At 38.0% G+C, this 26,673-nt stretch overlaps 1 protein-coding gene across 3 annotated transcripts in view; it reads right to left on the minus strand.

Moving 5' to 3' along the window:
• MADD (MAP kinase activating death domain) overlaps nt 1–26,673 on the minus strand; it is a 61,026-nt gene that overhangs the window by 5,908 nt on the left and 28,445 nt on the right. For 2 of the 3 annotated variants that reach the window (XM_067296366.1, XM_067296364.1), the window contains exons 20-31: nt 20,141–20,238; nt 19,709–19,792; nt 18,610–18,768; nt 16,337–16,445; nt 15,211–15,331; nt 13,996–14,101; nt 13,112–13,222; nt 10,849–10,956; nt 10,600–10,764; nt 9,212–9,284; nt 7,270–7,376; nt 1,687–1,756 (exon numbers count right to left, since the gene is read on the minus strand). In XM_067296366.1, coding sequence (XP_067152467.1) covers nt 1,687–1,756; nt 7,270–7,376; nt 9,212–9,284; nt 10,600–10,764; nt 10,849–10,956; nt 13,112–13,222; nt 13,996–14,101; nt 15,211–15,331; nt 16,337–16,445; nt 18,610–18,768; nt 19,709–19,792; nt 20,141–20,238 — 1,311 coding nt within the window. Of the gene's footprint in view, nt 1–1,686; nt 1,757–7,269; nt 7,377–9,211; nt 9,285–10,599; nt 10,765–10,848; nt 10,957–13,111; nt 13,223–13,995; nt 14,102–15,210; nt 15,332–15,706; nt 15,770–16,336; nt 16,446–18,609; nt 18,769–19,708; nt 19,793–20,140; nt 20,239–26,673 lie in introns of all 3 variants that reach the window. The other variant, XM_067296363.1, reaches the window with a different exon arrangement.

The following is a 26,673-nucleotide window of genomic DNA, read 5'->3' on the forward strand; positions in this document are numbered from 1 at the left end:
TCTTAAAGATTCCAGAAGTTTCAAATCACAATGCTAGTTTTTGCAATAGTTCCTTCCTTACAAAATTTTATTAAAAGAAAAAAAAAAGAAAAAAAAAAAAACTTTCTTGTAGTTATTTTTTAGGAAGCTATATTCCAGAGCTGTCAACAGGAGCTGGTCAGGAATAACTAAGTCAGACATTGTCTTTCTTGCGCAATCTAAACAAACTATTAAAGGAAGTATTTTAAGTTATAACTACCTCTCCTAAAGTGATCCAAAAAGTGACTTCCTGCAAGTTAAACATCTCAGCAGCTGAAGCCATATTTTTAGCTAATTTTATGGCTTCTGAACTCTCATCTTTGTGAAACTCATAATTACTATTTTACAAACCTTAAGCATTTTCTACCAGAAGTGAATCATGCCAGTCAATGTAAAAACATGGTCTCAAAGGAATTCACAACTGTACAGTGTAGAAAATTTCTGAGTGTCTAAACTATCAGAATTTTTTCTAGGTGTTATATACAAAGATTTGATCATTTGAATCATTAACAGCATTTTCTGAAAAGGGGGAAAAATTGTTCACCAATTGAAATCTGATCTTCCAAAAGTTTGGGATTAATTTGTGACAAACAATAATCAAACTGCAATGGCTGGAAAGGCTTTTTCATTAATTAATTTTGTATCACCAGAAGGAGACAACATATTATTAAGGACAAAGACCTTAAGTTTAGCAGCTTCATATTAAATTTCTTTTAGATTGTAAGACAGAATCCATCAACCAGAACCTTCGACCCACAGCACCAAAGATCAATCTTGGTGGAGAGTGCTGCTAATTTTGATTTTGATTAGTGACCAAAGTATAGATGTTGATCTATTACCAAAATGATATTGTAAATTTTATCTTCTTCGTAAATGTTTTTTCATGCACTTAAGACCTAGACACACACCTCATGGGTGGGTGGAAAAATAAATCAGTACATATTTGGGGACTATTCAAGAGAAGTATATGGTTCACTATTCTGGAGAGCTGCATCGGAAGTCACTCTTTTTCAGATACTAGTTCAGGATAGTCTGAATGACACTAACACTGAACAGTAGCCCAGGACTTTCCCAAACTAGACTGTAGGCCAACTATAATAGCAATCACTGACTAAACAGCACAAATTCTCCGTTCTCCTTAATCTTTACTTTTCCATTCTTCACCAGTCATGCTCTGAAACCAAAACTACAGACTAAAGCGCAACCTGACCAAACATCTTCTGCCCCATAAAACAAAAATGAAACTCCACATAGAGCAAGGAGGAAGTTTTGCTATTAGCACTAATACTCAGTAATGAAAGCATAGTGTGCTGAGAAGGATCAACTATAAGTCATGCTTAAAAAGTGATTTCTGAGGAGAAAAAGGAACATACCAAAGAAAATTCCTACATGCAGTCCTCCAAAATTAATTGCCATTTTGTTTGCTTCGCAAAACTCAGAACACCTTCTTTGCCTACTAACAAAAAGCACCTAGGCCACAAATCTTAGTATGATGAGAATAAAAGTAAATTTTTATGTTACATCACCCATCTCCCAGTTAGGCAACTTCTCACATGCAATCTACATTCTTCTCTCATTTTTGCAACTGCAGTGCAACTCAATCTGAGGACTGGAAATTTGAGTTACTGCCATGTGAGTACAGACCTAATATCAAAATAATGTAATTACCAAATTCCTCCAGGACAAAGACTCCTCGCACAGTATTGCACTTTTTAATGTGATTCAGCTCTATGAAAACCTATAAAAACAGAAGGGAAAACAACATAAAATTAATCAGAGAGTTTTAATTAAAAACAAAAACAAACAAAAATATCACCACAGCAGATATAACCTGATGTTGTAGCATACAGTACCAGTTCATTTACAGTTTAATATATAAATAAAGGGTGAAATAAATATTCAAAAGACAAACTTGCCACAATGCTAGAAATCAACAAATAACTTAAAAGTGCTAAGAAGCGAAGACAGCAGAAGATGAAGTACCTTCCGCTCCTTGCAGGAGGAGAAAGCATGGAAGAGAAATGAAGGAGTTAGTAACTCTGACATATCCAACATTGCTACCCCTTCAGGCACTCAAATGAGTTATTGCAAAAGAATACCAACACACCTGAAATACAACAGAAGAGGGGGACAAGAAAAAAGGTGGCTCCCAAATTTGGCATGATTTGTAGCCTCTGGTTCATCCCAGTTAGTTTCTGCCCCTCCATGCATCCTCCTCCAGCACAGAGGGCAGGTAAGGGGGCACTGTGCTTCCCACCCTGACACTGATCCTCCTAAACCATCCAGGAGTCAAATTTAATCCCATAAGAAACCACTAATCTTCCTCTTCCCTGACAGCATTGCCATTTAAGATTTAGCTACAGTTTTAGGATATATAATGTGTATGCTTACTCTTGAAGCTGACTCTTGAAGAGTCAGTACCAGTTTTCTGCTTCAAACAGCATGGGAGTGTTCAGACCCTTCTCTATTGTTTGCTCACTTCACACAGTGCCACTGTCAGCTGAAAAGTCACTTAGAAAACAGAACTGGTTTTAACTCATGCTTTACAAACTTGAACCCAAAAAGACAAAACGACTGAACTACATCACTGGGTTTTTCAGTCTAGAACCTGGATGCCATTTGCATGAATGAACAAGTTTTCTGAGCATAAGGAGTTTTTCAATATCCAGTATAATTCAAGATATCAAACAGTCCCTTCTCATATGCCCTGGATAGGTTACATCTCCAAAAGGGCATGAAAAAGCACGTGGATATAAGACGATGCTGTACAAAGCATCATAAGGAATCAATCCCATATTCCAGGTTCTGATATACTCTCTTTTTCAGGCAAGAGAAACAACAAGAGTAACATTGCCCTAACATTCAGAGCAAGTCTCTTTCCAACACCTTAAAGACCCTAGCAGGACTATATTACAGTAGTCTGGATTGATACTTTCAGTTCCTACACACTTATGAAGCCATGATCTTACAACCTTATTAAAAAAAAGTTATTGGAGAAATTGCATTGACTTGAAGAGAAGGGAAAGGAAATCTCTGCAATTCTTTTCAGTTCAACACTAGTAACACCCACCTAGCCCTAGACAATAAGTTACCTAAGAAAGGCAAAGGAAGCCAACACCAGAAATCACATCAACTGAAGAGTGTGAGTGTTAAAGGAATAGCCTTATCAGCATCAGCAGAGGTCAGTAAATGGGATCACCATACATTTTGGAGAAGTCGCATTGATTTTCAGTCAGAAGGGTTTTTACTATTGTTTTTATCAATAGAGAACTAACAAAAAACTCCAGGATAGTTTTTGCACAGCATGAAAAACTAAACTTTCAGTTACTTCATCAGAAAACCTGTAACTTCTCTTGTTTAAATTCAAGCACTCAGAAAGGACAAATAATCCACCTATTTTTTGTCTATTTGTCTGCTTTCACCTGTGTTCTATGTCAGCTTACTTGGTAAAAGCTTTTTTTTTTTTTTTTTTTGAGGGAGAGTGACAGAGGAAACAAGACAACAACAGAATACTTAATTTTTTATTGCACTCAAATAGCTTTCATTTTTTGTAATATTTTTCCGTAAAAAGTTTCTGCTAGTAGTCTAAAGTATGAAATTCAGAAACTCAATAGAAATGCTGAGGTGAAACATTGGTTATTTTTATCTGATAACAGTAAAGCTGCCTGAATCAGATTTGACTGCCCCAGGTGGTCCTGATCTATTCGAGTGTAACATTAAGGAGTACTGCATTTCTGCAAAAGAATTATGGGTCAGATGGGAATTTATGGAGTTTGTCTAAAATTGATGACTTACTATAATTATGACAGTTATGCATACGGGTTGATGGGTAATTTCTCACTGTATATTTTATACTGCTGCATTGTTCAAGGGACAGAAGTGCTCTCCTCTCAGTCAGAAAACAAGCAAGTGTGTAAAGGAAGTAACAGTTACTTACCCTATAGAAACTCTGGTTCTTCAAGATAGAGCAGTCAGTGTGGATCCTACTGTAGGTGGGCATGTGCCTGCTGCATTATATTAAACTTCCATCTGTTTTTACCCCAGCTGAACTCGTAACAGGGACAGAGTCACTGAGACCCAATAGCATAACATATTTTATAGATGTAAGCTCAGAATTTTGTGAATAGTATGCCAGTGCCACAGGTACACTTGATTCCTCTTTATTACAAAGGACTTCCTCTGACCTGTCAAGCACAGATAGACTTGAACATTTTTTTTTTTAAACCTACAAGTACTGCCAGCATGGTGAGACAATCTGTGAACACAATTAGTGCTACTGATAGGCCAAAAGACAACTATCATATGACAGTAATAGGCTGGCCCACCATACACCTAAGACATTTCCTGGAGAATTCACACGAGGAAGTGAGGAAGTACACATGCTACAAATCAAGAGCCTTCAGAAATAGTTTGATGAAAGCAAGCACCATTCTAACACTGAAGCTTATCTTCAGTCTTCTAAAGTAGGATAGAACAGCCTCCCCCCACCTTTTTTTTTTTTGAATGAAAAGGAGTAGAAACCCATATTCATAAATTCTAAATGAATTATTTCTATGACTTCCAAGCAGAGCAACAAAATCCCTTTTTATAAGAGGCCTTCTTGAAAAAAGTCCATGGAAGGAACATGGGGAAGGGGGCTTGGATATGGATTAAGCAAAGGAAGATGAAGAGGCAGCTGCGGCTGATGAGGTCTTGTAGGCATTTGCTGGCCAGTATCTCTGCCCAAACTCAAAAGAATTAGAAAGGCAATTTTCAACATGGAGAACTGGCTGTAGGATCCTGTTTTTAATCATGCTCATAAATATGTTTTCAAATAAGCTGCCTTAGGTAGCCTGATATATGATGAATGAAAAGGACAATTTATCTAGAACAACAGACCTTTTATTAAGAGGGCAGTCTGGTTGGTAAGTGTTAGAATGAGAATGCGAATATCCTTTACCTCCACAGATAACGGAACTGGAGGGGCATTTTTTTTTTTTTTAAATGGTTCAACTAGAAGTAGTGTTTTACATAATGCTACAGTTCTCCATTCTGTGCAGACTCTCAGATAGCAGACTTTTGATGCCTGCCTAGACTCATTGCTTTGAGATTGAAGAAAACCAGGATATACATCAGGGCCACTAAACAGTACTGAATACCCTTGCCAATTGGCAATGTAAATCCAATGGACCCAGGAGTTAAACATATTGAAAACAGAAAGTATATTTTCCAGAACTGTATTGTTTCAATACCCATTTTAAGCAATGGAAACTCATCTGGCAATAGCCTCACTGAAAAATGGATGAAGAGGAAAAAGAATCTTTCAGGTGGGGAAGAGAGCTGCTATAATTCCTGGGCCTAACCTGACAACTTGCACAGACTCTCTTCCAGAAAAGATGTGGTAATTTTCATCACTGACAGCAAATTCGAATATCTTTCTCTACAAGGATACAACTCTAGAAGTGCTGGTGGTAACAAAGGACCCACTGTCTGTGGTGTCAAATTGAACTAGTAGCAGTCCTGTCAGTCTGACAGCCATAATCAGTACTAGATTTACCTATGGTTTCTTTTAGGATGTCATTCCAGTCTTTCAGAAGAGAGAGCCTTTGAATTTGAGGACAAAGGAATGTTCTAAGATTTGGAGTCTTTCTTCTGGACAGATACAATGCATGTGCTCAGCATATACTCAACATGCAGTGTCTTTGTCCTGTGAAGATGCCTCTTACACTCAAGATACCACCGTTAATAATGATGTGGCTACCTTCCTATATCTGTTCTCACTGCAACTGCAAATATGCCTAACTGCTCACTCAAGAAATCAAGTCATCTCCACTGCTCAGAGATGAGCAGTTTGAGCTTAATATCTTTCTTGATAGCAGCAGAAGACAAAGGAGGAGCAAATTGAACATTTCTTGTGGTGTGTCCTTCCCTGAGGCAAGAGTAACTTCTACTATGCCCATCTATAACGATATCAAACTGTTGCTTGAAGAGCCAGTTTTAATCTTCAAGGGCTTTAGGCCTGCCATTTCCAACACCTAGGAAAATTCATTCTGTAATACCAATGAGTCCCTCTTGCAGTTATTATTATTTTGGCATATCCAATAGAAGTTAAAATCTGAGTCAAACTGGTAGACACTGTTTCATCACAAAGTAGAAATACTTTTGAAATACTCCAGCAGGTCAGCTGTACTCCAGGTTCCACCCTTGTAACAGAAAGGAAGAAAACTGAAGGATGTTCGCAACCACTTCACCCTTTATACTAGCACATAAGAGCCTGAAGAGGTGCATGGGGCTGCTGTGACTTTGGGAAAAGTATTAAATAAAGATTCTGAGCATTTGTGTTTGAGATGCATGTGCACTTCCAGTGGGATCTACACTGATACATACTTAAAGAAGAGCAAAGGTTTTGTGGGGGGGGGAAATCTAGTCAGGAGGAAAGGAAAAAAAACACTCCACAGAAGACTAACAGAAGCTTTTCTTTCACACACACAGAGACACACTCTCCTAAAAATTGATTCTACTGTCTAGCACAGCACGCCTTTAATAACGTATGCAAAACAAAAAAACACAAAGCAAAAGAAAAAACAAGGACCAAAGGAAGCAACAGAAACCGCATCCAGAAAGGAAGAAATGACAATTCTAGTTGTGTTTCCTCTATGCCCACAGCATCTGCTATTTGGAAGGAAAAAAGAATCTAATTTATTCTTATCTTTGTGAATTACAGCAAGGGCCACTTTCATATTTTATTTTCATACTAGATGCTACAGATGCTTCCTCATTTTTTTGAAACAAGATGGATTAAACATGATGCAGATGATTGTCATCTATACCCACAAAAGTGAAACACTATTGTAAGGTTGACTGCTTGTGCCACCAAGGTATGTTCATGATGTGATGAGTTACAGCAGTTTAGATCATTATTGATCACTTTTCCTCCTTTAATATGCTGTCGACTGTTTGTTTTGTGCCTAGACAATTCTGACCACCAGAAATAAGAAGTTTGATACCTGTATCCAGTTTTTTTTCCTTCAACTGATTACGGTTCTCCTGGGAATATCTCATTTCAGTATTTTTTACATATATTTTTTAAACACACAAACATACATACATACGTATGTATGTACATGGAGTGAGTGTGTGATTGCATGCACACACACACAGAGCCACACTGCCCCTTGTCCTTGCTGATACAGTGGGAAGAGGAAACGCAGATACAGGCGTGCTGCAAAAAGCTTCATGCTCACATAGTCTTGTTATAGATTTCCCTCCTACCTGACTGTGCATAAATTTCAGGTTAATTCCTTCCAGTGTGACCTGGAGAAGACCTCCTTCACCAGTTTTCATATCCTGCACAGGGAACTCACCACCCAACTCAGGGCCTGTAATGTGTTAGCCAAAAAAAAAAAAAAAAATCCACAGAAAGCAGTCAGACAAATGTACATTCAAGGGAAATATACAACAATAAAAACAATTTTTTCATTTAATGCACACAGAAACAGGACACTGCTAAGAACAGTAAGGAGCATTTCAGTAGAGTCCATTAATGACAGCCTTCCATGAACACTAGAGCTTTAATTAATATAACAAATTTCATCCTGGTTAACTGCAAGGGACTACATATAGATCATCTCAGTCTGTATTTATTGTAACTTATAGTAAGTGATTTTTTCAGATGCCAGCTTTCATTTTTGCATGGTAAAACACAACAATCACACAGTGTCCTAGACAGCATTACTATTCAGTACAAACAAAAAGCAAGCAAAAGCTAGGATTAAAGTTTCGAGCTTGGTGATTTTATATGCCATTGTCTTATGGTTACAGCAATGAAAATGTCATTATGTTTACAATAACAACAATTTAATAGAAGAGATTAAAAGATGAAAATCCAGGCATTTTCATCTAGTTTCTTTTGCATCATTCATTTTAGCAAGAAAATACTTTTTAATAAAAATTTTTTAAATTATTTTTTGTGCAGAAGAAGTAGGGGAATGACTTTCAAACATATCTTTAATGCTACATTATTGCCAGATTCTTAAAACAGTTTGAGACATTTTTGCCTCCTCCACCCCCAGTGAAAATATCATCCTCCCCCCTTCCTCATATAAAACTGGACTAACATCAGGATGAAGAGAATGGTAGCTCTTCCAAGCCCAACAGCAGCCTGAGTGTTGAATACTTAGGACACTAAATTAAAACACAAGTCATTTTCTCAGTCATGCTGATTGCAGACAAATATACTGTAGATCCCTTAGATTCGGCATCATTTAAGGCACAACTAAAATAGGCTTGCATCTCAAAGTATGGCTGCCAGAGTCCTAGCATCCACATAAAGAAACAGTTGCAACAACAACAACAAAAACAAATTTGTAAACATGAACCAACACTGATGTTACCCTGAATCTGCAAGACTGCAGCAAGGGAGAAGCAATCATTACAAGAACCAGGTAAAAAATGAGCCAGCTTCATGTTTAATACCCAAGTAGATACAGCACCTGCTGCTCTCTGGGGACTAACAGAACTGAAAAATTACCCACCCAAGAGCTCAAATAATGTTAATCCCCCCAAACTGTAAATCTACTTTTCTGAGTTTTTGACTCCACAGGAAGAGGAAAGGGGTGTTTGCCAAGGAAAGTTTTACCAGTATAATTATACTATCCTATCCCAAATGATGATGCTAAATCAAAAAGCCTACATGGGAGGAGTTATACTGATATGAGGATGCTGGCTTAAGTTCACTGCTTGGCTTATACCAGTTTGAGACTTTCCAATATAAAAAAGGCTTACACACTGAAAGTCTGCAGAAAGCTACAGATCCATCACTGTAGATTCGTTAAGACAAATGAACATATTTATTAGACTACACTCTCAACAGAAAATAAGTGGACCTAAGGAGTAGCTTGCCAGTCATGAAGAGAAAGTGAAGCTGAAGTTTCATCAGGTACTATTTTCAAGTCACCATTTTACTGGTAGCTAGTCCTCCTTACATACAACTCTTGTTTATACAGGTGTTTGGCTTTTGCTTGGATTTGGAGTGAGGTATATGGGGGCAAACTAATGACAACAGTAAGTCTGCTGCATATGCACAGGCAGATGACAAGCTAACCTTAGATTTCCAAAGAAAAGGACAAGGACAAAAGGTTCAAAAAATTATTAATAGAAAAGATGGTTCATCACAGATTAAACAATAAAAATTCCCAACAGACAAAAATCTTACCTGGTTTAATGCTTTGCTGCCTTGCTGCTGCTCGCTCCATACTGTCTTTTACACAGTAGTATAATTCCCGACACTAACACATAAAAGAAGAGTAAAACAATGTTATTTTCCCAAATTACTAAAGAAAGAGAACAGCAAGATTCTACAAAAAGAATGAGCCCCATCTGGTACGTAACAGAAAAAGTCTATAAAAAGTTCAACCACAGCTAATTACTATACGGTATTTATATTTATTTTTCAAGTTGTCAGAGAAGCTATTTCATGTCTCAATAGCACAAGCTAGTGAAGAGTTCATGCCTTGGCACATGTTCATGAGCAATCTAACTGTTACTCAGTTTCCCAGTGCAGAAAAAGCCTCAGAACAATATTACAATCCCTCCCTTCTTCTCTGTCTCCAGCAGTCATGCTCATATAATCTTTGTTATTCATATCAATTTCCTTATGCCATATCCCTCAATTCCTCCTCTTCCAACTCCCCTCTCTAATATCAATTAATACTTATAAATTTTACTCTGAGCTTATAACTTAAGAAAAATAAATTCTATCTGAGGCCCAATATATGTAAAATGAGATTTCCAAGTAACTTCTCTAACATATTGCTTTTGTCCTCCTTCCCTCTGTACTCCACACCTGCATTATGATGACCTCTTGATCCTGGTTTATGTAGGGTGAACTTTTCGGAGCAGAAATCTAATCCTTTACCTATCTCAAAGATGCTCTAAAAATAATAACCCTTCAACATCTTTCTTGTAGTTACAGATCTTTACCTTTTGTTCGTTGTTCATTGTGAGAGACTTACTGGAGTTCTCCTAATAGGCTGAATCTATTTCATTAAGATTATAATTAATCATAAGGAGAAGAATAGGGCTTTCAAATTAGTGCAGAATATAGAGTACATGAAATCAGCAAGACCAAACGTGGGCCCACAGAGGAAAATTTTCCTATATTCTGCCAGTTCGGCTTTGCCATTAAAAGTAGCACGATCAACTCAATTACTAAGATATAGTTTTACTTAGCTTCTCCCTCCCATGAATCTACCACAGTATTTTTACTATCTTTGTAAGCCTGCATGCAGACAGTTAGTAATAGTGAGGCTTTCTTTAGCTGAGCAGAGGTGAATCAAATATTAGACTCCCTCTGCATTCTTCAAACAAAGTAAAAACCACTCATAACTTCTTGAAATTAGATCTTGCTGTAGTACTGTCTCAAAGTAAATAATAAGACAATGCCAGCTTCAGATGTCAGTGCCGTTAAATAGCCATTGCAGTTCTGCAATCACTACTGCAGATATAATGCAATTTTTTGATTAAGACATGAAAAATGACATACCAAGGGTTTGATTGTTTTGTTTTTCCTTCAGTATTGCGCGTGTTAAATGAGACATGTACCTTCTTGGTGTAGAACTTGTTCAGTTGTGTCTCCTGGCCATTCCTCCTCCAGAGGCACAGCACTTTTGTTTTGGGACAGTAAGTCATGTTGATGAGTTTCTCATACCACCAGCGTTCATACACAGTTCCAATGTTACTTCTCAGCACAATGCAATCATCACACACCTGGGAGCACAAAATCATAGATGAGATTTCTGATACTATTTACTGAATGCTACTAGCTGTGTTAACATTTATTCTTGTCTCTACCTCCATGAAGAATATGTCTCCTGTTGTGTCTGTCCCAGCATGGACTACAAAAGTCTGCTTCTTGATGTGGCGGCTGCCGCTGGGTCTGACAGAGAGCTCCCGGCCACTCTAGAGGAGAAAACACGCAGTCATTAATGAATTTTCATAATCTATTTCTCCTGATCTACGAAAAAAAATCCAGTAGGTGACACTAGAATCATTTTCAACATAGAAAGAAAAAAAAATATATATTTTAACATAGCTGATTGGAGACAATTTTGGACAAAGCCTTATGCAAGGTACTCCAGTAAGTTTAGTTTCAACAAGAGTGACTACAAGAGTTATCATAGCATACAACAACACTCAAGCTGATATCACACTCAGTGTGTGACCATGAGGTGTTGATAACTGTTAACATTGCAGTAAACTGGTCTGTTTTTTCCCCAAATAATTGTAAGAGTATTTCCTGTCATTTCTGGGCACACAACTAAGTTCCAATTGTAGAAATTCTCTGGAAAACTAGCTTTCGAAGGACATAACTTGCATCCACCCTAGTGATGGTTGTGTTAATAGCTGGATAGTTTTATCAACTTATATGTTAGCCTATATTCTTAATGGGCTATATAGGAGGTAAGGTTTATTCTGCGTGGCAACTGGTAGCGGAAATAATTGCATGTAGAAATTGATCCCTACAAGTCTTATTGTGACCTAGTAACGCATGAAAAACTAAATGCTTGTTACAGTCTTAGTAAGAACAAAGCTTTTTTCCCTTTTCTCCCCATTTGGTTGTTTTCTTGGTGAAGTTAAAGCCATCTAGTCTGTGCCTCTTTGCTTAGCTGTTTAATCAGTTTGGGTTTTCCAATGTTCATCCTGTCTAGTTTTAAGTACCTCAAACAATAGCATTACTCTTATCAGGGTTTAATAAGTCTGACTATGTGCTTCGGGACCCAGAGAAGGGATTGTTTGCAAGAAAGCTTGCTTTCACCTATAATTGTTAGGTTAATAAAGAGATTACCATTAACAGTAAACAATGATCTACACAGACAGAAGAAACATCTTGGCTAAGTTAGCACTAGAAGTTTGTCAGGTCTCTTAATTTTTTCCTTTCTTGATTTCATCTAAACAAAAAACCAACATAATCACTAAGGATGTTACAATACTATCACTCCTACAAAAATTATCATCTATCAGATTGCCCTAAATCAGAAGTTCCCCATATGTGTTCTGCACAGTGCTGCACATTTAAGCAGCTATATGAGCACTGCCTGCCTCACTAAGCACAACTGTAGGATAAATACTTGAAAATGCAAGTATACCCAAACTTAGTAGCTGACACGTGCACACACACACACACACAAAAAGCTAAGAGCAACAAAGCCAGCACCTTTAGGACATTATGTCTTAAAGCTACTGATGAAGGAAACAATGTGATTGCTATAATTGTTGCAGAGAGAAAACAACCAGAAGGCAGTCTAAGAACACAACTGCAGGATGCTGTAATACCAGATTGATCCTGCACTGATGCTAGAACACTAGCTCAGAAACATGAGCTGCTCGATTCATCAACTTTGAGACCTTGGACTGCACAATTCTGCAGCATTGAAAATTTAAAACAACCAACCAACCAACCACTAGGAATGGGAAATAAGAGGGCAAAACTTGATTTGTGAATAGGAACAGTGACAGAACATGGGAAATTTGAGAATTCATTTATTTGTATGAGGATTCAGAAACTGGGGAAAAAAAATCTATTTAAGGAATTTTTTGAATATTGGGAATTCTACCTACTGGGAGCAAGAGATGTGGGACCAGTTGTCTGTACGCACAGGACACAAAAGTTTCTACTACTTAGTAAACTATCAGGTATCAGTTGATCAGTCGCTTCTCTCCTCTCTGAGTTCTCATTTGATTTGTTCATACAAGAAAAATTTAAGTTATTATTACTTTTTGTTAAATTGTTACTAGCCTACAATAATAATGTATCCGATATAAGTGATATTAAGAGAACATTAGGATTGCACAGAACTCTGATACTAAAGTTTCACATTTATACATATTTATGTTGAAACTCTAATCGATAATTGCATAACATGATATTATAAACAGCATCATACAATCACAATCTTTATACTTTACATATAAAAGCAGTAGTTAATAACTCCAATTTAATTATTTTTAATTTTTTTAGTTAGTGTTGCACTGCATTTATAGAGGAATTTTCAGGTAAATGTTTCTCTTCTACTGCAGTTCCTACAGATAAATCATTCATTGATGTTTTACTTACCAGATTGGCAAGCTTATCTAGAATATCATTTATTTGCTGGCTGTGCACCAATCCAATATGTGATTTTCCCATTAGACGACGTACCTTTTTCCTAATATCATTCTTGTTCACCTAGAAAGCAGATAAAAGACAGTTATCTACTTTTCTCTAAGCATGGGCAACTCCTCTTCCCTCTCCAAATCAACATATCTTGGTTCCACTGTAAAGACAATAAAACAGCTGATCTCCAGCTCAGTCATGGTAGGTCCAGCTGCTGCATTTGACAGCATACTGCATCACAATCTCTTACAGGACTGCTACAGTAGAAACATGCACTGCAGTTGGTCCCAGGCATGACAAGATTTTAGATTGATTTTTCAGGGACATTTGATGGAAGATTCAGACTCCCTAAGAAATTATTCAGATTAAAGGAAAGGTATTGCTAGGAGTCACCTACAGCATTAAGGTGCATCCCAACAGTTTATTGAATGGAGGTGGGGGGGGGGGAGTTGCTTAGCAGTAACTGCAAATTTCTTGTTGAGTTATTCATATGCACAATCTGCCCACATTCTCCTTTTACCTCTAACTACCATAAGAAGACTTGGAATTTGCAGTTGAAAGGAAACGAGGTTAGGCTATGCTCTCTGCCTAATTTATAACCCATGCACTTAATTCAGAATGTCCTCTAAAGGGCTAAAAAGTTTCCATTTTAAATGGCAATATATATGCATACCCATGGCATAGAACTGTATAAACTCAGACAACACATCTCAAAGAATCTCCAGGCGCTGAAACAATTTCTTTTCTCATTACGATCAGGAAGCATTTTATAGAATTCTGCCACCCTACAAAACAACACCTATAAAATATACTGCTTAGATCTATTATAAAGAAAAAAAGATCACCTTTATCATAAGCATATAAGCAATCATATTATGCAGCAGTGTAGCCAACAAGCGGTCCTCATCATCCTCCAAACGCTTTCGATCATGTTCTCCCAGGGAAAGATACCTGCAAGACAGCTAGATTTGAAGTAGACTCACAGGCATTCTTCATCCAATTAACTAAAACACTGGCAGAGATCAGAGCACTGTTTATAAAAGGTAAGGCAAAGAAAACCTCCAAAAACATTAAGCCAAATATGCATTCCCCAATAAGATGTTCTGATTATTAATTAAACATATCCATTAATTATTAAGTAGTTAAGTAATACATGCTCAGTTGGAAAGTTCTTAGTAGTCCACTGGGCCTATCTATTTCTTCTCTTCCATAGCTGCAGGTTCATGACAACTACAATTCCTTGAAGAGGACCATATAACTCAGTGCAAGAACTACTTCCTTAAAGGTTTACTTCTGCCATGCAGCTACATTTAACTGATAGAGAAAATGGTTGGTCTTTGGGTGCACAGGCCCTCTCTTTTTCAAACTGTGTTCTTTTTTCATAAACTATCATCCCACAAAATAATTCTTATTTTGGCTTCCAGATCCCATTCTACATGGTAGCAATTTTCAGCTGTAGGTGGTACAAAGAGCAGAGAATGATCAGATTTTAACAGAGCTGAGAAAAAAGAGCGAGAAAGCAGGCAGTGAATACAGACAGCTTAGAAGTAAGCTAGCTTTAAGCAGTCACACAGGTATTTCTAGAGAGTGGTTCCCTGCGTTTATTTTAATTAAAAACTGTCAGTTAAAACCACCTATAAATATCTTTGAAAATTGCATTTTCCAACATGCAAAGATATTTACCTCTTCCACTTTATCCCAACGCAATGGCATCTTCCTTTTATTCCAGAATATAGTCACCTTGCCTCAGAAATCCCTTGCTTTATTACTGATCTAGTCTACTTCATCTGTTCCTATTGTGATTATACCCACATTACCCACTTCTCTGGAAATATCACCTCTCTACAAGTATTAAAAGAAATGTGTCCTGGCTGAAGATGGTATATAGGCTGCAGTAGATGCTGGGCAGCACAAAAACAGTGGTTCATTTTTGAACCAGCAATTATAGCAACAAGATTTTCAAAGTGACAATAGCATGTGCCACAGAATTAAAATAATTTTTGACTGTTTCAGCCCAGGCGAAATAATGAATAGGAAAAAGGTCTACCAAAGAACTTTACCTGTCAATCATCTCCTGGGGTCCCTGGTCCATCCCCATTCCTTCTCTCTCTAACATCACAGCATCCAAAAAGGCATCTTCCCAGAACTGCATCTGGTCCCACAAAGTTGAGCGCTCTTTGCCTGTGCAATGAATACAGGAAGTGAGCATTTATTCCAGTTAAATACTCGAAGATTAATTCCCCTTCCTTCCCACTCCTTGAAAATAACGTAAGTCAACACACAATCCATACTCAAAAAAGACAAAAAGTATTTTTTTAAAATTCACAAGCAATATCACAACAGAAAAAAAAGTGAAAGAGAAGAGAGGACATATCTCCTATTCTAATGCATGGCATAATCTTTTCAAAACCTTCCACAAAAGAACCTCTCATCCCTACTCCTTAAGAGCATACCTTCTTTCATCTGCTGTTAACACTGCCCCAAAGAGACAGGAATATCACACACAAACACAGATCATGGTAAACACACAGAGAAGTGGAAAGAAGAGATTATTACTCATAGAGAAGGTTTCCATTGCAGCATCCTCTAACTGGTCCCAGACAGATCCTTTATCCCTACCTGCACCATTCCAAGCAGGTAGAAATGAGAAAGGATGAAAAATAGGAAAAGAGAAAGCTCTGGATTAATGGCAAGTCCAGATGAAATACATTAAAAACAAAACAAAACAAAAACCCAACAGCAACAATATACTCCTAATTCAAGGAAACATTCAAAGGGCCATTAGTATTCCAAGTTTAGTATCCCTCTTTAATGACTTATGCTGAAGGATCTGTTTGCAAAGAACAGCAATACACTTCAGCCTTCCACATGTGGTGAGCTAAGCTGCTTCTCCCCCTTTTTCCCAGCAGTCCACAGCATTAATTCACATTCAAGAACAGCATGGGGCTTGGACAAACTATATTTTATGCAAATTACACCTGTCACCCACCTTCTCTTACTCTTATTCAATCTCCCCAGCAAATCTTTCTCTTTACTCTGAATGCCCTAACGTGCCCCTCTACTCTGCTAGTATGGAAAACAATAAATGGTTAAAAACAAAGTCTTTGGGAATGTATAAATTCAAGCCTGCCACAGATACAACTTCATTTGAACTTCAGTCTATCCGCCCACCAAAAAGAAGTTTACCCAAAAGCCCTTCATAGAGATAGACACGCTGGTTCCCATCCTCTGGACCTCTCCCTGGAGTACTGCCTTTGTTATCCTTCGCACTCTGCTTCAGGTTATGAGACTTTGCCTGAAAATAATACAAAATATGGTCAGAAAAATTAATTTGGCAGCCTGCAGGACTGTTTCTTGCACTCCCCTGCTGTAAGTAACAAACGCAGCTTCCAAGCTATCTTTCATACACACTTTTCCCACAGACTTTCACAGAAGAAACAAACTGCTCTGTTCACAGAGGCAGATAAAACACTTAAAAGTCCACAGTCAGACAAAGAAAAACAAAAAGAGAGAGGTGCAAAGAAATCAAACACAGAGGAAGCAAAATGTTTCCCTTTGGATAAACTGATGCAAAGCGTAACAAGTGCAAATGGACAATCCCAGGCTAAAAGAGTACAAAGGACTTCACACACAACATAAGCAAGACTGTGTAAAGGCCAAAGTGGTACCAGGGCTAGAGGATGAGGCAGAAAGGGGGAAATGAAATTATTCAGAAGCCAATGAAAATTAATGAAACAGAACACTTCCCAATAGCACCCCAACATAAATGAGCCATTAGTCAAATTATTCAGGATTGACCATGACAGTGCTGGACTGCTTTGTACAGCTGAGAAGCCATACAGTAGCTTTCATCACAGAAGTGTGTACAACTAGCACAGGAAGATGCAACAGAAACCTAGAGTATAACAGATACCACAACCAGAAATAACAAAAGCTCAAGCTGTTGCCAAGATCCAGAATGGAGAACACCATGTACATAAGCAATAACAGATTTCCAGAATCAGAAGACGTAGAATGGAAAAACTGGACAGAATAAAGGATAGTATCAAGGTTTGGAGTTCAGTGACAGAGGAGCAACTTGAATTCTCACTGTTTGAAATAAAGCTGAATATCACTGTAATTTTACAGATAGGGAGGAAAAGAGGAACAAATATGCGACTTTCTCAGGACTACACAGAACATGGGTTTTCACAAGCAGAATAAGAATACCCGAGTTCTGTCTCAAATTCATCACGCTTTACATATTTATCTTTCATTTATCATTCATAAAGTTTCAGACACACAGTCAACTTACCAACATTTAACAAGTTATTACATATAATTTGGTCTGAAGTACTGTAGGCAGGGACTATCAGCCAGCAACTAATAGAAGATAAAGCAAGTGAGCCTTTCCGTCTCCCTACCACCAGATAAACTATGTTGCAGTACTTGACATTCATCTCACATCACATACCCCTGGCTTCTCTGTTCTAAATCCCTGTTGCAGGGCTTCTTAAAATTTCACTTAGATTCAGTAATCAGGTAGAAATATCCAGAAAACTGAAAAGTGTTTTTTAAAAAGTCCAGCTCTAGAAATTGAGAAGACACTATCTTGCAACTAAACAGGCTGACATGGTTACACCATACTCATGCTCTTTGAAGAAACCTGCAGTGAAGCATGATTTTGTTTGCTACTTAAAATTAGATGTAAATGACCATATAAAGGTTTTTAACAATCTAATCAGGATTATAAAATAATGAACACAGACCAATCTTGAGGCATTGCAAGTTCATTTCATATTTGGCTGATAGGTCAGCTTAACCAAATCAGGTATATAACTGTTTTCTTGGTAAGAACATGTATATTAGAGGTTACAATAGTCAAAAACTTTAAAAACAAAATGTGCTCTCAGACCACTTAAATTTTAGTTCATACAGATCCACTAACTTGGAGCAGATATTTAAAGTGATGATGACGCTTCAGACAGTATTAAAGTAATGCTTTAAAAGCAACAGAACAGTTGCTAAACCTATGATGAATCATCATTTTCCTGTAGCAAACAGCTGTTTGCTACAGAACGGGATCAGTTCCTCTTAGTTAAGGTCGAACAATGCCCAAAGTTGTTATGTATCTGAAGGGGGATTAAATGTACACTTGGTTGAGAGTAACACTGAATGAGGGAGACAAACATTGTTAGAACCTGTAACATCGGTTGAGATGTGAATCTACTATTCTCAGAGGACCATGTATTGCACAGGAAATAAAACCAGTTCATGGATCCATACAAAATTTAATTCTTTAATATTTTGGTATTGTAGTATATATTTGATAGTATATATTGTAAGTCAGTGCTGACTAATCCTTACAATATAATCAGAGATCCTCTTCCATGCATGCACACACATTGAAATGATTACAGTACAAGATTTAATTAAAAAAATAAGAAGAAGAAGAAAAGGAAAGTCTGGAGTGTCCTTACAAAGATAGAGCTAGTAGCAGAGTTTGTCTCAATTTCGCTGTCTGACACAGTACCCCTCGACCCTGTCAGATTGCCACCATTTTCCACACCCAGGCCATCACCAGCACTGCTACTTAAGTCACTGTCTGCTCCTAACGTCTCTCCGGAGCTGTTACTAACCTGTGGAGAAGAATAAAGCAGTTACCTTCAATAGACAAGACACTGTGGAAAGAAAAGTTGAAAGGTGTTTCCTCCTAAGGCATAAATTAATAAGCAGTACAACTGAAGGCCACTTTTGGCATCTCTCTTTTAATGATATGATCCTCTCACCAAATCCTGCTATGCAGAGCAAGATGGAGAGAGACTCAAAAACCTCTCAGGAAATATAATTTCTGGGTCCACTAGAGAAAGATAGTCAGAGTATTATTCTTGTTCCAAGCTGAGAACAGGTCATGGAAAGCTAGATATTAACAGGTACACAGCAGTTTAAAGAAGGAAAAAAGCAAAAAACACACCACAACCCCCCCCCCCAAAAAAAAAAAAAAAAAAAAAAACAGGAAAGTTCCTTGGGCTTTACCCTGGAATATGCCACATCAGATAACGTGTGGGAGGAAGCAGGCTCATTCCCTATCTCTGAACGCATTCTGCTACTTTCTCCCTCCAGGCCCTGCAGTTAATAAGAAGTGAGCCGCCATATTTTGATATGGTTCAAGTGCTTTATATTAATACATCAGAAATTTTGCACTTACTCTTAATGCATTGAACCATCTGCTTTTTTTACTCTCAGGTTACACTTTTAAACTTTTATTGTTCATAGGCAGTATTACACAGGACTAAGTCATATTTATAAAGTGATTGCAATCTACCAGTTCCATAGATATACATATGTCACCAATCCGTAGGAACACATAACAGCAAAGAGCATCATATATGAAGGACGCAATCTGCTAATAGAACTGTATGCATATTCCATCAGGCACACTTGCTTGCCAGCCACACACTATTATGTATGCATGGCAGTGCGCAGCCGTACCATACACAAAAATATATGCACAAAATGCCCTCCCCCACTTTATCAACCAGTGAATCACATCAAGCTTTCACTTTAGGCATATCTTACCACTGTGCTAACTTCAGAATCCTGGCTTGTACTTCGGACCATAACTGCTGGTCCTCCGCTGGGAACAGCGTCCAAATCACTCTTCTGCAATTAAACATATAGAGGGGACAGGAACAAAAGACATTAGTTCAATTTTTTTCATGAGGGAAGAATACCACTTCCCATTCCTTTGGGTTTTAAAACACAGGCCTTATGTTTCCTTGCCGCAGGAAGCCAGCTAAAGAGACCATACTGTCTATATGTCAAATAGACCATGGGGTCATACAATTGAGGAGTTAGCAAAGATCAGTCCCCTAAGGAAGGAGGGAAGAAATATTACTAAATGAGCCTTTCAGAAATTCTCAGACTCTAGAAGTCTTTCCACAATTAAGTAGTAACTAGAAGAATCCTTTACCTTATCATGTAAGTAAAACAAGCATAGGAGAGACTGACCTGAGAACCTGAGGCCAAACTGAGGCCACTGTCTGCACTGATTTGTGATTTTTTCTCATCTGTTTCTCCCAAATCAAAGTGTTTCACACCTTCTGGCCCTGAGCAAAAGGAAAAAGTAGATCATTATTGTACCGAGGAAAACCAGTATGGCAGAAAGCAGATGACAGACTGGAAGCAGGGACAATACTATGAAAACAACTTTCTTTCTTCTTTGATTTCTTATTCCTTGGTACTGTAAACAACAAGACCAGCAGGATACATCTGCCATTGTTCAAGTTTTAGTTTGGATTTCAAATACTCCAAAGGCATAGCCCAACTGTGACTATCACTAAACAGTACCTTTATTAGCCATTCAAAAGAGAGAAGAGGACAGACAAAGGTCAAATAGCTTCCAGTTATAACAATACATGCAGAGCAGTTGCTATTCAACTCTGGGAAGCCACTTACTTTATTCCTGGTAAAATAAAGGATACATAAGTATGTAAAGTCAGAATACTTTTCTGAACAGCTAATTTGCTCAATTTCTTGGCAGAGTTTGTTAGGTTGCCCATCAAAAATTATCTAGGCAAAAATCAGGCAAAACATGGCATGAACACACAAAGCAGAGTGATAACTGGTGTCACATCAATAAGAATTTCAAGGAAGAGGCTTGTATGACGTACTTCACAACATTTGCCAATTACATATCAAATGGCTCTCCAGAGTTTGCAATCACCATAGATCAGTAGAGAGGGATTCAGCAAAAGCCTTAAGTCATGCATTCATTAATCTACCCAGTCTGAGAACAAAACAGAGGGGGCAAAAAAAAAAGAGAGAGAGAGAACTTGAAGATCAATTCTCCATGCAGTTCTCAAATTCTATTATCTATTGTCCTCTGATGGGATGGCAGAAGGAAAAGAAGGGAATGAAGGAGAGGTAGAGCCTGAAAAAAAATTTGGAAAGCACTGTAAGTAACAAGGCAGGAAAAGAATGCGCTATAGACTGTACACAGAAAACCACTAAGCTCAGAAAGGGGAAGAGACTGAATGCAAAATTTCTGCCATATCCATATCTGCCAACCATTCAGTAACAGGAAGACATGACCAGCAGCTGGAGTATTTGTATTATACCCATGACTATATCCAGTATCTCTCAGCAAACAATGCCACCGTATCTTATAACCACTAATCACAACCACCTGGGAATTATGAATATGTTTATATTATAGGTAATATTAGAGAGGGGGAGACAGCAAAAAGTAAAGAGAGAGGGAAGGGAGGGGAGAAAGACAAGGATAATATACAAAGATTTGTGGGAGTGAGTTTGAGATGGTATGTAACTTATGAATAGCAAAGCCATAAGCGGGCTGTGCAGATTGTACTAGCTTACTACTTAACCAAGAATTCTCCATGTGAAATGTTTTACAGAAGTTTCATTTATTATAGTCTTCTACATATAAATCCATATGCCTTGGTTACTGTAAGTCAAATTGCCAAAGATTCTAATGTAAAGAAAAAAATGTAAACAAAATTTAGAAAACACAAGACCAACTAAAAATCCCAAGTTCTTAGGATATTTTCCACTGAAACATGTCATGTTTCTAGAAGTCTCCTATTTCCACAGTCATTCAAATGGCTACCATTTCTAGCCCTGAATAACGATGCAGCGTAAAGTTTTATACATCATTACTTCAGCAAGAATACTGAACTTCAGTTGTGTGTTTTAAGTAATTTAAGAGTTCCCTGTCCCACCAACATATTGACATTCTGTCAATTTGACTTTCAGAGTAAGTGAAGCTGACTAAATCAGTTCAGGAATTTGACAATGGTGGGCAATACCGGTAACAGAGTTTAAGGAGCACATTAACCACAATCACATGCTGTTACTATCACTTTACAGGCACTTGCATCCCTCCACTTAGCTTGTTAGAGGAGCTGGATAACTATTACACAGAAACATCAAAACCCCAATTTATCCCTTCTAATGTAGGCACCTAACTGAAGGGCCCATTTTGGGAGAGTAGGTGTATGCATGTGCTACGTGTCTGTCTTACACACCCTCCTACCTTGGCAGGCATCAATTTAGATCTTAAATGCACTAAGATGTACTTCAGAGGCGGCCCATTCTGAATTGACTCCAGATGTTCCTTTGCACTTAACTGAAGTATCTAACTGAGGAGCCTGAAATTAATGCAACAAATCCAGGCCTAATCAGAATGTCAGGAATCTTTATCTGTTCCGCTTACTATTAACCCTCTCCCCCCTCCACTCTGTAAAAAGGGCATCAGCTCTGCAAAGCAGGAATTATGCTCTCTTACAGTTGGAAAACACCTACCACATCACAGCTGTTATAAACTATCTCTTGTCTGTATATCATATGTCCCTATTTATAATAGAGATAATCAAAACAACAAAACGTTGTACTGCATCTGCAGATAACATGTATACATATTTCAATGATAAGATTCCTGCAGATTTAGAGACTACTAGACTCTGCAAACAACCTCAGACTACTTCACTCCTTTCTCTTAAACATGTGATATAGAAACAAAATCAGGTTCCTCATTATGAAGCTATTCTCTAACAACCATCACTAAATACAGTTCTTCATATGCACCACCTCTCCCCTCCTCAAAAGCAATTTCCTGTTTGCAGATTGACTGCAGTCAGAAACTAACTATCCATAGCTGACGCCAGGTAACAAAATTTGCCATCCCAGGGCTTGAAAGAATAGAGAATTCTTCACTCCAATAAGATTCAATCAAACTACATATTCATGTCAAGTACTTGTTGGGCAAAAAACAGTCTCTAATTTTTAAGAAAGCAGATGGAATGTCTTTTAAAATCATTCCAAGTATAACTCATATAGTGAGGAGGCAAGATATGCTTCTCCTTCTCTGAAGAGGCTAACATATGGGGGGTAAGAGGGGAAGACATTTGAATGCAGTTTCCCCAGGGGAAATTGATCTATTTGGCCTCCTCTGTGACACAGGCTTTCCCCTGGATGATAACCTTTTGCTCTTGTGGGTATAAAAACCATGTGCCATAGATGCAAGCTCACCCTGCACCTGGGGAGTTGGCAGTTATGGGGAGGCTGGGGGAGTCAGTTTCTGAGTTTTTATCGTTTCCTTACTCGTTTTTTCCAAAGCTTTTTGCTTTTTCACTTCCTGGTGCTTGTTCCACAATTCTACCCAAGATGCATTGCAAGCAAGAGAGAAAGAGAAAGAGTCAGCAGCTGGTCAGACAGGTGAAAATGGGGGGAAAAAAAAAAAAAAATCAAACAAAAACCCACCCCTTCATCTCCAAAAAAAGCAGACATTTATGACAACTACTGAGTGAAGGGTTAATTAACAACCACTTTGCAAGATCTCAAAGTTAGGAATAGTGCACTGCATCATCTCTAATTTAGAAAATTCAAATGTTAGAAATGACTTCATGCAGTGAACCAACTAAGCAAAAACAGCTATTATGAACACAACATTGCAATTCATCTCCTTTCCTGAGAAAGGACTTTAAGATTGTCAGATATTTACTCCCCAAAACGTAGGCATCACAGAAGCTCTAATTAAACAGAAATGTTTTCATATCTTTAGTCTGTAACATTAAAAGAAAACAGCTGAAAAGCAGCAGCAGCAATTCCAAGAAAGTTAAAATTGTAGGTTAATACAATATTTAACCAACATTATATTTTTTAAATTAACACAGAGAAAAGCTTACAAGTAAAACAAATTATTTTTGACTCGGCAGTATTCTCAAAACATACATAACTGCCTATCAACCGGTCCTTCACACAAAAAGCTGAACTCCTCAGCATCCGTTTGTTCCTATCAGGGTATGAAGAAAGGCAAAATAGGGAAGAAGAAAAATGAGTAAGATATTAGTTGTGCTTAATGCCACCTTCCAAAATCCGAATTAGGTCACAGCACTCCAGCCAAGTCAAGGGATTCGGTAAGAGCATACAACACAGCGGAAAAAGGAAAAAAAATCTGGAGCCTGCATATACTCTTTTCATTTGAAGCTTAGCCCTGAGACAAATTAGTGGTGGGGCACTTGCACTTTTCTCTCACCCACATTCCTCAGCCCTCTGAAATGCAATCATCCTTTGTGCTCAGAAATATCCAGCCATTCCAGGTGCTGGCCTCTTGGCCCAAAGGCACTGTTACAAGCTGGAATGCTGAACTGAGTCTGAATGCTGGGCGCTGTCCTCTCTCATAAGCGTGGCTGAGGCTGGGAATGGTACAGAGGCACAGACACTTGGAAAAGCAGCAAAGGGAAAGGCAAGGAAAAGGAAGCACAACATTCTCTTGCTCTTCTAGGGAACTTGTTGCGCAACTAGAAGGCTACCGGAAGTGTGCTGGGAACCCATCTCACCCTGCAGATGGCAGAAATTAAGGCAAGACAGACTCTAAAAAAATTCTGTTTGGAAAAAAGGTCTCCTAAAAACAAAAGGATAGTGTTACAATTATGGACAAAGGCTCCAAAATATTCCCATTAAAAGTATCATGAGCAAGGAAAATATAAAAAGGGAGGAGGACTAGAAAGATGGCTGCTAGCCAACCAATTTCCATTTCTGCTTTGTGATTGATGGATATTCCTTCAACTTTGATAAGCGCACAGATGGATAGGATAAAATTGCTTATGGATCCAAACAGCATCTTTTAGGCTTATCTAGTTCAGCACATGCTGGTACACACCAACAATCCCTTTAAAAGATGTGCTCAATTTGTTTGTTACAAAGGCTTTGAAAACATCTGGCCTCTTGAGTTTTCAATCTGTATGGTTTTACCAGTCTGAAAGCTACAATACCTGCTATTAAATTACTTTCATCTGACTTGCCTGTTAACTCAGCATTTCTTAGAATTATTCTGTCTCAAAGTTTAGTCTATGCCAAAGAAGGGGTTGAGAATGTAGAGTGTTTCCCAGCACATTAAAAAGAGCCTAGGTTTTACTCTCAACTACCTTGTAAAGGAGGAAAAGAAAAACCTTCAATAAACTCAATGGGCAGAAAATACTGTGCCTGAACTGAACAGGACAGCAGGTCCAGAAAGGATCTCATACAGACAATTTAAATAATAGGTAGCACAATCTTCCCTCTTCCAAAAAAACTGTAGAATATCCATTGAGCTGCAAGCATTAAACAATTATTAAAAAAAGAAATGTAGACTTTAGAAAATACTGAAACTGTCATTGACAGCTACTCTAAGTATGCAATAAAACTAAACCAGCCACTAGCGCAAAGGGGAAAAACTATCATCTATCAACTTCAGGGCCACCAGGGTCCTGACAAAAGGTCAGCAATACAGGTAAAGACCATGGTAATTAGAAAAATACAGGAACCCTGGAAGCAAGCAAACAACTGGTGGTCTTTTAGGAAAGGAAGGATCAGAGACCATCATTTTCACAATCAATTTCCTAGCTAAGGCAATTAGGCATTAAAGCAAAGACCAATCCTTGACTGATAAAAAACCTTCACTCTTCACCTCGCAAATAAGAACAACGAACACCAACAAGTTTCCCTGTTATCAGTACCACATACTGAAAAGAGAAGTAGGCAGCCAGATGCTTTCTGAAGAACAACAAAAGGGCTTAAGCAGGAACATATCCACCTTGAACTTCTGAGAATTCTGCTAATCTCCTGGGTGTGGTTCCTGTAGTGCAAGAAAACTGTACAGCTATCATATCTCTAGATCTCAGAGATCCAGTTTGATTGCCATTATTAACATACAGTGCATGTACAGCAGCTCTTGGGAACAAAGGGTTGTACATGATTTTACTTCACGATGCTGATGACCTACTTTTCATTCTGGCGTTTCCTCTTTCAGATTAGGGCACACAGGTAGTGTCTCTATTTGCATTTTGTCTACATAACACCAACTGATTTATTGAGTTTTATTTATGTATCTGTAACTTGAGGCTGTAAGTACCATCCAAACTTCATACAATCACAGAATTGCTGAGGTTAGAAGGAACCTCTGGAGATCATCTAGTCCAACCCTCACCACTGAAAGCAGGGTCAACTAGAGCAAGTTGCTCAGGACCTTGTTTATTCAGGTTCTGAATATCTCCAAGGATGGAGACTCCACAGTCTATCTAGACAACCTGCTCCAGTGTTTTTTAATGTTTAAATGGAATTACTTGCACATATTTTGTTATTTCAACAAATTTAAATTTTTACCAAATGCTTCTTCTCTAAAGAAGAGTTAGTTTAACTAAGAGGAGAATCTGCATTTCACTCCAGATGAGATTTCAGCCTAGCCATGACTTTAACTCTGACCTTGTATATCCAAGGTATTGTCATTTATGGAAGCTTCCGTAAATGACCAAAAGGGAATACAAAGCAGCTTTAAATGATCCTCCTGCAATGCAGGAGAAATTCCCTTTACTTACAGATCAAGAGTCAGACAAACATGGATGCTACATTGTTTTCACAGTAATTTCTCAAAGATTGACTTGCACAGTAGTTCACGGTTCTTGGCGACAGATAAAAGGAGTTAGAAAGAGAGATAAAAAGGCTTCAGGAAACACATGGAAGTCTTTCAAACTGTCCTTGTCCAG

This window comes from Apteryx mantelli, chromosome 4, assembly GCF_036417845.1.
Source record: "Apteryx mantelli isolate bAptMan1 chromosome 4, bAptMan1.hap1, whole genome shotgun sequence".
Lineage (NCBI taxonomy): Eukaryota > Metazoa > Chordata > Aves > Apterygiformes > Apterygidae > Apteryx > Apteryx mantelli.